Source organism: Balaenoptera borealis (assembly GCF_965194805.1).
Source record: "Balaenoptera borealis genome assembly, chromosome: 15".
Lineage (NCBI taxonomy): Eukaryota > Metazoa > Chordata > Mammalia > Artiodactyla > Balaenopteridae > Balaenoptera > Balaenoptera borealis.
The window spans coordinates 70,289,170-70,304,737 of NC_138871.1; the positions used below are offsets into that span (position 1 = coordinate 70,289,170).

Consider the following 15,568-nt stretch of genomic DNA (forward strand, 5'->3'; position numbering starts at 1 on the left):
CCAACCAGACTCACTACTCCCTTCTTATTTTCCCCTCCCCCAGGATAGGCCTCATTATATTTAATCAATGTGTCTGTATGTGCAAGGATTTCACCCCCAAATGGGCAAAGGGAGGTCAGATGGTAAAGTGCTTACTGGGGGTTGGGAACAAGCCCCTGGGTCTCCATTCTGATTCCTTACCTGGGCCTGCCTGACCCTGGCAGTGGAAAGGACACTGCGCTTGGATTCGGGGAGACTTGGGTTCAGATTCAACTCTCAGTAGCTTTGGTACATTGACTTTCCTGAGCCTGCGTTTCACTCGCACAAAAGGAACTCTGATAATAAAGCTTCCCTCATAGGGCTAAACGAGGTGGTGCAAGCAGAGGCACCTTTTAAAGACCTTCTCGGTCAAGAGAAGGGGCTAGTTTACTTCTTTTGAATCACTTAGACCTTGTCTGTTGTCCCTAAGAGTGGGAAGCACCTAATAAAGTTTTGTGGTGGTTGTTTTTTAAATCCAAATAGGTAAAATGAGTCCCAAATAAGAAAGTGATGTGAGCTGAGATACCTCCAGAAAGATGAGTGAGAAGTCAAGAGCCCATCGCCAGACAAATACAGAGCAGCTGACACGGGAATCTGCCTTTGAAGTCTGGCAGATCTTGATTCAGAATCTCTGCCTTTTCCACAGGTGCTACAAGGGGACCCTCCATCCCTTCCTCTCCACTGACGCCTCCCCTCCCACCTCCAGATACACCTCCCTCCCACCCTCCATGCTCTCTCTAGGGTGCCCTCTGGTATGTCTTAGTTCTTTCTCCCAGCCCTGTGAGATGTCTCTAGAGTGCTGAGTGCATTCTCAGCATGATGCCCTAATGGTCCAGCTCAGGGGCCTTTTCTCAGTCCCCACTCCCTTGACTTTGGCCGCACTTCCTGACACTGTAGAGGGCTCTTCTAAGCCTCTCCTGAGCTCCTACAGTGATACTCTGTCCTGGTTCTCTTCCTGCCCCTCTGATTGATCTGTCTCTTTTGTTGCCTCCTCTCCCTCCTCTGTTATCTTTTTAAGGGTGGCTGTTACCCAGGGTTCATCACATTGCCCTTGGTTCCCTGTCCTCTGCCCTTTGGGAGGGAATCTGATCCATCCTGGTGGTTTCAACTATCTCCTCCAGGCTACCAGCTCTGACCTCTCTTTGAGTTCCACTCCCAATTTCAACTGCCCATTGGATGACGGTAAGCCCTGTTATCATCTCAAAATCATCATCTCTAGAAATAAATTCTTCATTTTCCCCCACCCAGCTTTCCCTCCTGGCTTCCCTTCTCTGTTTGGGGCATGACATTCTCCTGGTCACCCAGGGATAAAGGCTCCATCAGCTTTGACTCTTCTTTTTCCCTCTCCTCCCACCTCTGTGCAGACACTAAATCTTGTCCATCCCCCCTTTGGGATGTCTCTCTGGCATCCATCTCTTCCTTCCCTTTCCCACCTCCATTCACCTAACCCTAGCTCTTAGCTCTGATGGCTGAAATAGCTTCCTGGCTGGTTTTTCTGCCCATAGTCTTGCCATTCTTTAGAATAAGTTAACTTCTGAGTCAGGACCCACCTCCACTATAACTTCCTTGACCATCTGAACTACTTTAGCACATCTTGCCTGCTCCATTCACTTTGTCAGTACATCTTATCTTGCCAAGTGCTATCTCTCCTATTGCTGTTTAGCTTTTCACATTTTTCACCTAAATGAGAAGCTCTTGGAGATCTTTCTAGCCCCTGATCTGAGCTTGCCCAGGACCAGCCAGAATCCCTGGTGCTGCACCCTGGCATGTAACACGAGTACTTCTGATTCCTCATTGTCGCCCCTGTTTTTCAGTCTGGCCACTTCAGCCCCTTTTTAATTAACCAAGGAGTGCCCTCCACCAGAAAGCAGAGAACCCAAATTCTAATGCCTAGAGGGACCAGCAGATCATGAAGTAGGTGAGGCGGGCCAGGTGTGTGCCGACAGGGAGTGGTGGGATGTAGATCCCATGTCCCCGGTCCAGAGGGGTTGCTGCTACTCAGTCCCCCTTCATTGCCATTGGGCCCAGTGTGGCCAGATTTCCCAGGTTTTCAAAACAAACACCAAATTTGCATTTTTACAGGAAACTTCCCAACTTTTAAAACATTGTGCAGGCTAAACAGAAAACACGCTACAAGCTAAATTCAGCCTGCAGGTAACCCTGGACATAAAGGTTTCTAGCCTTGTAATTATTCTTGATGTGGCAGAAAGCACTTTGGATGGGAGGTTCCTAGTTAATGGTTATGTCAGTAATGAGCTGTGTGATCTTGGGTTAAGTTACATCCCTCTCTGGGCCTCAGATTCCTCATCTGAACAATAAACAATCCTATTAAATGATCCCTAATGCCTTTTAACATGGTTATTCTCTGGTTCTGTGGCTTATACCAAATGGTAATTTTAGGATTTCCCTAAAGAGGGAAATCCTGTTTAATTGAATCGTCTGGTAAATGAGATTTACTCTAAATACACAATGAACATAGATAACCACATTTCAAAGAACTAGAATACAATAAGTCATTGGTTAACTGAAATTCTCCAGGGTTAACTGGAAAATCCCCTTTTAATCAAGCTTATTGTTGAAAGACTTTCTAAAATACCAGAGTTCAGTTTCCTGCCTTTCTAAGCACAGGAGATGCAGCAGTGCCGGGCAGGGGAGGGGAACTGGTGAGTCAATGTCTGGATGGCCCTGCCACCTGGGCTGAAGGGGCGGCAGCAGAGCCGCGGGAGGTCCTCTCAGGCCACTCTCAGCCAGGGGGGCTGCTAGGGATCAAGGACCAGCTGGCTGGGGCCAGAAGATCACTGCACTGGGACCTCATCAGCCTCTTTGCAGGACTCGCGCCCCAGGGCTTAACATCCACGCTGGGAGTGGGAATTACCTCACTCGTAAACTGGGAATTCATTGAAAACTGGCACTGGCGGAGATGTGTGTTGAGGCTGAAGGTCATAAAACAACCCAGAGCTCCTTCCCTCTGAAAAGAATAAGAGTTTGGAGCCCAACAGATCTTAGTCGGAATCTAGACTCTTCCACTTCCTAGATGTATGACTTTAGGCAAATGCCTCAAGCTTTCTGAGTCTTAGTTTCCTCGTCTATAAATTGGAGATAACAATACTCTTTCAAAGAGTGGTTATGAGGACTATATGAAATCATGTCTGCTAAATGGCTGGTGTAGTGTTAGGGATTTACTAAGTGCTAGATAAGAGGAAATTCTTCTTCCGTTAGGAAGTAACAGCTTTTATTGCTTAAAATCCAGTCTGATTTTCCAGTCTTTTTTCTTAATAGGGTTAAAAAGTCAATACCAGTCACCTTCCATGATAGACTTCCACTTTCCATGATAGACATTTGAGGAACTGTTTACAGAATCGGAAGTTGTCTCTTGTTCCCTCCTCCCTTCCATCCTACGCTATCATTCTGAAGTACAGACACCAGCCTTAAAATCAGAACCAAGATCTTGATTTTGCAACCATTATGCTAATCATTGATTCAGTCAAGCATCATCAATGGATGGTAAAGTTTGATGAAGGCAGAGTATTCACAGGCTTAAAGTATCTCCTCTTAAATTACTTATTAATTACAAAGGGAAAAAACAGTAACTTTACCATGGAGAAACCTGGCAGACACCTTCACCTCCATTGGTGAAGTTAACATCACCAGCCCTGGGACAAACAGACATCATGTTGGCTCCTGATATGATGCACTGAGATACACAGCATCACTTCTGTGAGATTCCTGCCAACAAATGCCTAACTTTAATCTGATCACGAACAAACATCAGACTAACCCAAGCTAAGGGACAGTTTACAAAATGACTGGCCTAGATTCTTGAGAAATATCAGTGCCATGAAAGAGGAAGAAAAGCTGAGGAACTGTTTTACATTAAAAACTAAAGAGATATAACAATTAAAAGGAATTAAAATTAAAAAGAATGTATGCTCCGGATTGGATCCTGGACTAGAAAAAATGTCATTATAAAGAACATTATTGGAATAATTAGGTAAGTTTTAATATGGATTGTACATTAAATAATAGTATTATATAGATTTTAAATTCCCTGATTTCGATTTTATGGAAAAGAACATCCTTGTTCTTGAGAAATTCACACTGAAGTATTTAAGGACAAAGAGGTATAATGTCTGCAACTTACTCTAAAATAGTCGAAAAAAAGAAAAGTATAAACATGTAAAAACACGTACAAGGAGAAAGAATATTTAGACAAATGCAGCAAAATGTTCACATCTGGTGAACTTGAGTGAAGAGTACAGAGGAATTCTTTGTACTAGTCTTGCAACCTTTCGGTAAGCTGAAATTATTTCAAAAGAAAAAGGAAAAAAAGAAGGAGAAGTCTGAGCCAGGGGTTCGTTACAGCCGGGCACAAAGCCTCACGTCATTTGGCCTGCAGCGCGGTGAGGTAGAAAGAGCCCTGACTTGGAGACGAGGTTCAAGCCCAGCCCCGCCAACTGCAAGATACTTAACATCTCTGGGTGTCTGTCTCTTCACTCCAAAATGTAGAGAATAATAGTAATGCCTCTCCCTTAGGGTTGTCAAGAGGACTAAATTAGGGAGTCGATGTAAAACAATCCGGCACATGCCAAAATATTATTCATGTATTCTACAAGTATATGCTGCTAAGTGTCCAGAAGTGAAAAATACGAACAGAATTCTTGCCCTCAGGTAGCTTATACTCAAGTCAAAAAGGTGGAAAATAAATGACTAAATGAAGGGCAGACATATAATTACAAACTGCCATAAATTCTATGAGGGTGACGGAGTGTGGCCGGAGAGATGGGGAGAGATGGGGAAGCCTACCATTTACAGGGTGGTCAGAGGAAATGCCATTTAAGCGGAGCCTGCAGAAGGAGGAAGAGGGAAGGGTTGGCAGTCTAGCTGGTGGGAACAGCAGGAGCAAAGGCCCTGAGGTGGGTGAGAACTTGGTATATACGAGAAATGTGACCCTCTCTCCTCAGCTAGAGCATTTATAACTCCTGTATGTTCTGTGAGGGAAGGGGCAGCATAGCACCGAGCACAGATTGGACACTCAGTGTTTGATAAATGAATAAGCGAATGGGTGTTCTTTGGTTTCAATATTTGCCATGAGGAGATCTCCTCTCTCTCTGCCCTTAGCTGCACTATGTAGTGAAAAGAAAGGAGGCTTCTTCTGAACTGGCAGCTCTGGAGTTTTCCTCTCTGTGGGCAACTTGCTTAGATCACAGAGCCGGGAGGGACCCCAAAAGTTCCACGCTCCCCCCTCTCATGGTAGAGGGAAGAAGCCAAGACCCAGGCTTGGGACAGACTTGCCAGAACCCATGGATCTGGTTGGGGGCCCACGTCTGGTGCTTTCCCAGCCCCGCAGCCTGCCTTGTTTATTTGTTCAACAGGTTTGTTCAACCATGGCACAGCCTGATCTGACTCTGGAACGTTTAAGAGACGAGCCAAAAAAAATCACAGAAAAATGGTTCGCTCTTGGAGCTAAGGGGTGGGGCAGCCAAGGTGGGAGCCCGGGTTCTGGCCAGCTCTGGGGCAGAGTTTTGGCTTGTCCTCTGCTGTCTTTTTCCCTCCTGCCCTTGAGAACCAAAGGGACTCCAGTGGGATTGCCTGTCTCTCTGTCCTGTTTCTCCAGGACCGTGATGTGGCCAGCCTAGAACTTTCAACTGTAAGATCCCTGGTTCTCATCTCCACCCTCATTAGCTCCATCCCAAACCCCAGCTTCCACCCACCAAGTTCAAGCCACAGCCTGATCCACTTGACCAGCCCTGGGATAGAGGTGTTGGGCCCAGCACCTGGATCGTTCTGCCCCCCTCTGCCTGCATCGACCTCTTTCTCCCTGCTTGTGAGCTCTTGCTTATCCTTCAAAACCCAGCTGTTACGTAAAACCTTGAACTGACTCCCCCGGGTAGTCTGCCAGCTACTTTTTAAATTTTAAAAAGCCCAACCAGGATAAACAGGATAGCTAAAATGCTGGATTTCTTTGCTTTTGTGTAACTAGATACTAATTCAGTGTCATAATGTTATTATCGCGTGTTGATCAGAAGCACTTATTTGCAGTTACATAAATGTTTGATTACAAAAAAAACTTGAAATGAACACCTTAAAAATGCAATCTGTGGGACTTCCCTGGCGGTCCGGTGGCTAATACTCTGCGCTTCCACTGCAGGGGGCATGGGTTCTATCTCTGGTCAGGGAACAAAGATCCCACATGCCGCTCGGCGCCCGCCCCCCACCCAAAAAAAAAGAAGGTAAAAAATGCAATTTGTGTGGCTGACAAAATAACTTATTTAAACATTCATTAAGGCCAGGTGGTAGAGGGGATGAAGTAAGGAGGACAAAAGGAATCCTGGTGGTAAAAAGGTGACTCTAAGGTCCTCTGCAGCCTTTTGATACACATGGCTGCCTCATTTCCCCAAAGGCTTGGTACACAGTAGGTGCTCAGAAAGTATTCATTGAATACCGTATGTGAAAGTGTAGGAGTATGCAAGGATGATGACTAGAGTCACTGAAGCCTCTGTCAACCCTAGTGGCTGTCCCTTGGGGACCAGACTAATCACCAATGCAGGAGCTGTCCTAGCCTCAGGCCCTTTTCCCCTGCCAATCCTTAGTGTTCACCCAAGTAGCACTGCGATTAGTCAGAACCCGGGGAGGAGGCTGTGTATTCTGGAGCCCCGCCAGGAAGCAGGGGCAACAGCCTGGATTCTGACGCCCATTGCAGCCCCCTCTGCCCCTTTGCTCCAGGCAGCTCCCCAAGAAGCTTGAGTCTGACCAGTTGTGGGAGGTGCTGCTCTCCTTCACTTCCAAGATTAGCTCAGACCTTAAAAATCACAGCCTGGCGCCTGCTCTTCTCATGACGAGGAAAACAGGAGATGTCAGAAGGCTCCTTAGGTATCGGGAAGAGAACAGCTCCTTCTGTTCCCTCCCTTCCTCGTATGAGGTCATTGAATCAGGATGACAGAGCAAACAGTGACATGTTGGGACTTGTTCCTGGACTGATTCCAGGGTTTCTCCAGCCCCTCCCTCCTCCTCCTCCTCAGAATGGCAGACCCAGGTGTGGACGACAAACAGAACTGGCCTCAGTCCTTGGGATCTGGGAGATGGACACTAGTTGGGAGGCACCCTCCGTGGTGGAAAAGAGGAGATCCTGGATAGACCTTGGTGGAACTGGGAATCGTGATATTGGCACCACCGGACACTTGCACAGTTTTCCAGGCTTCAGTGTACTTTCATTTATTCTCATTTGAGTTAAGGAGGACAAGAATTCTTTTCTGACTTTACAGATGAGAACACTGAGACTTGTTTAAGGTCAGCAACTTAATCAGGGTAACATGGCTTAAGGGTCACAGAGCCAGACATGAAAGAGTTTTGTGACTCGAGTTACAATCATCTTCCCACCTCACCACAGTCCCTTGAACTTCACTCATTGGTATACCTGTCTCATGCTTTGTACCTTGTTGCATCCCACCATACTGTTACTTACTTAATGTTCTTCTTTAAATAAACTCACTTTAAAAACTGACCTCATTCTGTGCAACAATATGTATGTGTGTGTGCATGTGTATAAATAATAATGTATTTATATGCATAACTGCTAAAATTAAACATTTTCATCCTCCTCCCCTGAAGTCAACTCTCATAATGCCAGGGATGCTACTGCACACTTTCAGAAACTGTCCAACTGTCCTCCGCCCTCCCTGCATTACTAATGATGGATTGTCACAGGCTGGCAGCCAAGCGGCTGCCCTTGTTGAAATGCTCAGCCAGTGGGATCACTCAGGGCCACCACTGTCGTTGTTAGCGCTGTGCCTCCAAATCACAGAATTACTGAATCAGGGAGATAAGAGAGAGATCATGGAATCCAGCTCCTAGCGGGGAGAGCCTTATACAACACACCCACTCACAGTCCTAAAGGTTAAGGGAGCACCGTTCAGAGACAAAAAGAGGAATGAGATGTAGTCTTTGCTCTTGAAACTCACAAACCTTACAAACATAAACAACTGAAAACTAGAAGGAATAAGCAAAGGATCTGGAATTATGGTTCCACCATGAACTTGGCATGCCTTTGAACAAGTCACTTCATTTTCTGAGCCTCAGTTTCCTTAAACAGAGGTGATAACATCTCCTCTTTTTACATTTTAAGACAGATAGGAGGGCTTCCCTGGTGGCTCAGTGGTTGAGAATCTGCCTGCTAATGCAGGGGACATGGGTTCGAGTCCTGGTCTGGGAGGATCCCACATGCCGCGGAGCGGCTGGGCCTGTGAGCCACAACTGCTGAGCCTGCGCGTCTGGAGCTTGTGCTTCTCAACAAGAGAGGCCGCGACAGTGAGACGCCCGCACACCACGATGAAGAGTGGCCCCTGCTCGCCGCAACTAGAGAAAGCCCTCTCGCACAGAAACGAAGACCCAACACAGCCTAAATAAATAAATAAATAGCGTTCCCTTAAAAAAAAAAAAAAGTCCACTTGTGTTGCTTTAAAAAAAAAGTAAAATTAAAAAAAAAGACAGGAGATTCAGATTTTTGAAGTGAGTGTGATCTATCAAAATATCAAGTTGTACACCTTAATTATATACAATTTTTGTCAATTATTCCTCAATAAAGACAGCGGGGCGGGGGGGGGGGGTTGGTGTGAAAAAATGCTCTGTAATACTGTGTGTAAATAATAAACAGGCAATGCCTAAACTCCTCCATAGAATATGTGCATTATGACTGGAGAATGACTTTCTCCGGGTGAAACTAAGCACCAGAAACAACAGGCTGCGAAGAGATTTAGGGAACACTGTTTGGACCTTGTCAGTGTCCCTAATTTGCTGCTTTCAGGTCTTGGACCTGGGAAGACATTGGTGACCTGAACCAGCTTGCTGCCCTGAGGTCTTTCAGAACCCTGATTCTGAAAGAGTTCAGGATGTGCTTCTTACTCTTTCTTCTGCTTTGAAACATTTGTCTTCTGGCTTTCAGCTCCAAGTGCAAGTTGCTGTACGGTGATGGGTCTTTACTGCCCTCTTGTGATCACTCCTTGTCATAGTTGCATTGACTTTTGAAGGGGTGTGCGTGACAGCCTGAGGAAACCAGAGCCAACCCTCAAGATCAAGATTTTCCAGGGCCAGCAGAGGGTTTAAAGCCCAAATTAAAACCAGCTGCTGTAATCCGGAGCTCCTTGACGGGAAGGGGTAGTTCCGCCTGATTTTGCCCCAAATAGTTCAGGAATCCAGGCCTGTGCCTGCATTAACCCTGCTACGATGGTTAGTGCTTAGATTGTCCAGCTTGTCTGGAACAAGTTCTGGAAATGAAGGCAGCTCTAAGGTCCCTTCTCTGCCTGGAAAACCCAAGGGCAGGAAGGGCCAGGACTAGAACTTGCCCTGCAACCCTCATACCTATAAAGCAACAGTTAACTGAGCACATATTTTGTGAACTGGTAGGTGCCATGAGGTGCAGATGGGGTACAAAATAAGATAGTTGCCATGCCCAACTCAGAAAGTTTACAAACATAAATGACCCAAGCACACATATAATTAGCAGATGTCAGGTCATCCGAGCAAGGGGTATCACAGAAGTAGAAATAAAGTGCTGTAGGGCTGGTGGGAAAAGGGAGATTAGTGACAACCAGGGGGATCAGGGTTTCCTGAAGATAGTGAGACTCAAGCTGAACTTTTAAAAAATGAGTAGGACCTTACCTAGTAGACATGAGCAAGGAAGACCACAATGATGCTAATAACTACATTTTGGGGAGCTGATTACGTGTCAAGCATGGCTAAAGGTTTTATAGATAGCTCAGTTACTTAATCTCCACAACAGTACTATGAGGTAGCTATTATTTTCTCCATTTAACAGACAAGGAAACCGAGGCTCAAGGCCACGTACGGCAAGGTGTGATGGAAAATACATGAAGAAGTAAAAGCGAAAGTTGTGTTTGGGGCAAATAACCTATTATTACTAGAGTATGGGGTATACTTGGTGGGTAGCAGAAAGGGACAAGAGCATACGGGGATGAGTTACGATGATCAAAAAGTACAGGAACCCTATGATATGGGATTTTAAAGCCTCAAATGAATTTGGACCTCACCCTTTGGATAATGGAGAATGTTTTGAGGTTTCAGAGCCAAGGATTCTGCTCAGTGATGTACTTTAGGATAACTCAGATGTGTGGAGGAGAGCTTGATGAGGCAGAGACAAAAGGGAGGGAGATGGGCGAGGAGTCAAGAGGCAAGGGGAGCTTGGGCCAGGGCAGTGGGCAACGCAGAGGAATGAATCCTAAAACCTCTACACGGAGAAATTGTTGAGCCTGACTTTGGGTACTTCGATTTTTAAAAAGTGGTTTAAAAAAAAAAAAGGATGCACTTTAAATGGCTGAGCAAAACAAAGTTACAGTGTTTGGCTTCAAAGACCTCGAGAGATTTAAGTTATGCTTCATGTTATACAATCCTCAACTACAAACATTTACACACAATGGTTATAGAATCCTCTTCCAGTAAAGGTCTTATGAAGCCTGCAGAAATGCTTCCTCAAGAGATATAAGATACGCATTGATTTATAAGATGTTCTTTCACGGGTTAGGTGGCAAGAAAAGTTGTCCTCTATAGGAGATAAACAGACTTTTACTTTTAAGGATAAAAGAAGACTCTAAATGCTACACTTAAAATTCCATATGAAATTGGCAATTAGTATGGTCAGAACCAAGAATGTGGACTAAGTTCAGATAGTTATTATTAAATCTATAAAAAGTTCACACTACATATTTCTCACACTTTCCAAATGAAATAGAAATCTGTTCAAAGTCATATCATCAATTTTATTGATACTTCATTAAAATGTGTTACAAATAAATTCTATGAAGACTTGAAATAAAAAAAAAAAAGATCGATTTGGAGGATGAAGAAGGTGGAGCTACATTCAGTGGGAACCACTGTCCCCTCACATGCTGAGCCCTCAAACCTGTCATCAGTGCCAGGTCCTCTTGGGGGGAGAAAGACTTCTGGTCTCCCGTGGAATAGAGGTCTCAGTCCCACCCTGGACTGTCGTAGTAGTGCCAAACCTCTAAAACCAAAGCAGGGCACAGTCCTCTCAGATTGCTGAGAAGAAATCTTGAAAATGGTTCTCAATGCCCACATCAAATGAGGAATCTCATGATCAAAGAGCAGCCTGTCACAAGAAGACATGATACCAGTTTGATGCCGTGACCCACCCTCCACAAAGGTCAAGGAGAGCTTTACGTCATTTCCCAGCAGTTTGTCAAACCTGGTTTGGTCCAAACAGGGATGGACCAAACCTTGTATGGGAACTCAGCCGCGCCAGGGGTTTGCATTCCTGCTTTTGATTGCCACAGGGCTGGCAGGCTTCCTTCCCTCTGGCTCCCACTCTCAGGAAGCCGTCCACAGCTGCTGGTCACTTGTCACACCCCATCCGGGAGGTGGCAGCATTTCAATGGTAAAGCAACAGATCCCCAGGCTGTGGCTACTTCAAAGTTTGATAGGAATTGTGTCATTATTTCCCAAAGAGTTAACTCCATCCAGTTACAGTGAAGTAGTAATGGGTAAAGGCTTGTAATGGGCTATAAGGAAATAATGGGACTTCATACTTCCTATGCTAGATTGGGACAATTCCAGGGAAAATATTTATAGCAGGCACTCAACAAACATTTATTGCATATACCAGGCACTATGCAAAATCCTTAGAAATGTCCTAAAGCAGACAAAGAGATTTGTTTTAAAGTTACACTCACACCCCTGACCTTTCCAGAATGTTGTTCACTGTACCACTTACTTACTTTACTTTTTCCCCAAATAAATGAGTACCCATAGCCAAGAAAAACTGTTCCCAATACCAAAGATATGGAGACCAGTTGTCCAAGACTGGGGTCTGCCTGCAAAATTCATGCCTGCCACCTAGTCTTCAAAATCACCTGAATCTTAGGCTCATCTGGTAGAAGACTGAAACTGTTCTCTAGCCCTCTCTTAGATCCAGACCTCTATATTCAACTGCTTTCTGGACACCTTTACTTAGATGTCTTAAAGGGACATCAAGTTCAACTTGTCCAAATGGAATTCACGATCCCCTCCACCTCCACCTGGTCCTCCTCCAGTGTCCCCTCATCTCAGCAAATGATGCCATCCGCCATTCAGATGTATAAGCCAGTGGTCTAGGAATTACCCTCCAGCCTCCTTCCCCTTTCACTCCCAGACAATCCATCACTCAGTCTCAACCATTCTACTTGTTAAGATATTGCAGGGACCCCTATCTTTGTATCTCGATCTCCACTTAGTTCAAGCTGCCATCATCTTTCACCTGGATCTCTGCAGCAGACTTCTGACTGGTCTTCCTGCATCCTCTTGCCCTCTTCCATCCTTCCTCCAACCTGTAGCTTAAGTGTTCTTTTAAAGACCCAAATCTGACCATTTCACTATCACTAACATTCCAGTGGCTTCCCGTTGCTCTTTAAATACAGAGGCAGATATGATACAGAATTCCTGGGGAGGCCAGGAGAGACCAGGGACACCCTGCTTATAGATAACCTGTTGCATTCTTGCTGTAACAATATTTTTTGTAATGACTAATAACCTTGCTTTCGTTTCTGTGAAAAGGAGACTAGATCACTTTGATTCCTGGTAACCAAAAAACTGCAACCCATACAGTTCAGGAGGGGCTAATTAGCCTTCTGAATAGAAACTTTTCAAATATCCTAAAGACACTGTAATGAACATCTTGAGTCAGATGAGACCCCAAAGATGAATTAGCCTAGAGCTGACAGTGGGCCAAACCTGGCCTGCCACCTGTTTTTGTTTTTAAAATATTTACTTATTTGACTGTGCTGGGTCTTAGTTGTGGCGTGCGGGATTTTTAGTTGCAGCATGTGGGATCTAGTTCCCTGACCAGGGATGGAGCCCGGGCCCCCTGCATTGGGAGCATGGAGTCTTAGCCACTGGACCACCAGGGAAGTCCTGCCACCTGTTTTTGTTTTGTTTTGTTTTGTTTTGTTTTGTTTTTTAAATTTATTTATTTATTTATTTATGGCTGTGTTGGGTCTTTGTTTCTGTGCGAGGGCTTTCTCTAGTTGTGGCAAGCGGGGGCCACTCTTCATCGCTGTGCGTGGGCCTCTCACTGTCACGGCCTCTCTTGTTGCGGAGCACAGGCTCCAGACACGCAGGCTCAGTAGTTGTGGCTCATGGGCCCAGTTGCTCCGCGGCATGTGGGATCGATCCTCCCAGACCAGGGCTCGAACCCGTGTCCCCCGCATTGGCAGGCGGATTCTCAACCACTGTGCCACCAGGGAAGCCCCTGCCACCTGTTTTTATAAGTAAATATTTATTGGAACACAGTCACGCTCATTCACTTGTATATTGCCTATACCATTTGCACTCCAATGGCAGAGCTGAGTAGTTGCGACAGATTATATGGCTTGCAAAGCCTCAAATACCTGGCCATTAATAAAAATGGTTTGCTGACTCTGCTCTAGAGGTTCTCCATTATGGGCCGCACATTAAAATCACCTGGAGTGCTTTTAAAAGGGATCAACTCAGAGATTCTGATTAAATTGATCTGACATGGGATCTAAGTATTGGAATCAAAAACTTCAAAAATGTCCCTAGGTAATTCTAATATGCAGCTACAGTGGAGAATCACTGATATAATCCAGTCTCCTCTCACAGGTAAGTCGGCCCAGATGTCAGGATATGTCTCCTTTTTGTAATGAATAACAACTACTAATATCTACAAATCCCTGTAAAGCACATCCATCTACATGGTCTCATTTGATCCTAGAACAAATCCGAGGTCCAAAGAGCAAAAAGCATTACTGTCCCTGCTTCACACATGACAGAATTCAGGCTCAGGGAAAAGTCATGTCCCCAAAGTCTCCTATTTAGTAAAGAGAAGCTAACACTCACGTGCAGGTCTTTTGAAACAAGTCCACTGACCGCTGATATTAATTGTGCAAGTTACACATTTATATTTTATTTTGGCCAATGGAGTCCTACTTGCTTTCATGCTCTCAAGACATAGGACTGTACCTACCCTTCCCAGAACACTTAGATATCTGCCTTCCTAAAGCAGACGATGCTCTGTGGAGTCCCTAGGGTTCCTCAAGGTCACTGTGAGGGTAGAGTTAGGAGGAGAGGATTGTATGCATGCAGGTATGTGTGTGTACATCCAATCCCCATCCATCCCCACCTCAATTCAACCAGAGCAGGCATATTTTTTACCTGTTCAAGTGTTAGGGTTCCACATACAATTCTGTTTGAATCAGGAGTTTCACCTTTGAAGACCACTGATCTGGCTCAGACCTTAGTCCGTGGTTTCGATCCAAGGTGGCACAGACACTCTGCCCCCGAATTCCTGTCACTTCTTACATCATCAACAAGTTCTTCTCTGTTGGTCTAAATGAAGTCCAAAATAATCGTTTCTCATAATGCCAATATTGGTATTGCTTTTTGAGAAATCAGACTTATTTTTAGTAGAACAGACATCTGTTAGGGTAACTGAAGCTTCTTGTTACTGCTTCCTGCCCACCTCACGCATCCCATATAATCCACATTGGGAAAGCATCACCCTCACCCACTCCCTCTCGCTGGGCCACAGCCGTTCTCCTGCCTGCTCACTATGTGTGCCTCCAGCATAATCCACTGGTGTTCCACCTTGCTTCCACTCTTAGGCTTTCCTTTCCTGTGCAAGTGAGGCACTGATGATGGGAAGTGGGGGGCGGAGTGGGAATAAGACATATTCTTGCATTTCTTCATGTTTCCAGAGAGGAAGGAACTATTATTCCCCTCTCTACAGAGATGAGAAACCCTACAGTGGGCAGAACACATCCAGCTTTTCATTCTGTGACCTTATTTGCACCTTTCCACAAGAGGAGGAGTGACTAACCTGACTGGTCAGAGTCCAGGATATTCAAAGGGCTGAGTTTTTATCAGCATCAGTGCCTGAGTGCACGAGGTGTGCTGTGGTCCTGAACTGTGTCCTCATAAGTCAGGGTCTGTTCTCAAACCTGGCAGGAGGATTATAGTGAGAGGGAGTAGGAAGCCCCCACTGTGTAGATATATTTTTAGTTCCAAGAATGACAGAGACACTCAGGGTTACACCCTGGCATGACCTCATATTTCAACACTTATGTGAGGAGGCAATTACCAGTGAATCCTAAAGCCTAACTGCCAGAAGCACCGTATTGCTCAGTAAAAGCATAGTCCCTAAAGCTTAAGACAGACACTGTAGCCTTAAATAAACATGAGACATCTTCACCTTCTTATTTTAACAGAGTCATGTCTCTCACTTTACTAATTCTCAAAATATACGGTTCCTTTTTACATACATACACAAACACTTTTAAACATAAATACCAAATTCAAGAGAATCAGATGGGTAGATAAATTTAGGAAGCCAAGAGCACAGAAGAAAAGGCCAGTCACCAGATTTTACAAATGATCATCTGAACTCCTTCTCTGGACATTCAACTTGATATATTATCCTAAATATCCCATGTCACATGGTCCACAAGGTCTTCCTTTAGGATTCGGAAGCAATCAATAGCCATACTTATCATTAAGATGGGTCCTGCCATCTCCACTTTGGCCTAGATCA

The 15,568-nt window shown here is 45.0% G+C and overlaps 1 protein-coding gene across 5 annotated transcripts in view; it reads right to left on the reverse strand.

Annotated features, from left to right (window-relative positions):
- SLC4A1AP (solute carrier family 4 member 1 adaptor protein) overlaps window positions 1–15,568 on the reverse strand; it is a 78,649-nt gene that overhangs the window by 40,198 nt on the left and 22,883 nt on the right. For 2 of the 5 annotated variants that reach the window (XM_082357611.1, XM_082357610.1), the window contains one exon: window positions 7,205–15,560. The exons of 1 other annotated variant lie outside the window; for it this stretch is intronic. In XM_082357611.1, coding sequence (XP_082213737.1) covers window positions 15,511–15,560 — 50 coding nt within the window. In that variant the 3' untranslated portion in view covers window positions 7,205–15,510. Of the gene's footprint in view, window positions 1–7,204; window positions 15,561–15,568 lie in introns of those variants that run through there. 2 more of the 5 variants (XR_014235054.1, XR_014235053.1) reach the window with 2 other exon arrangements.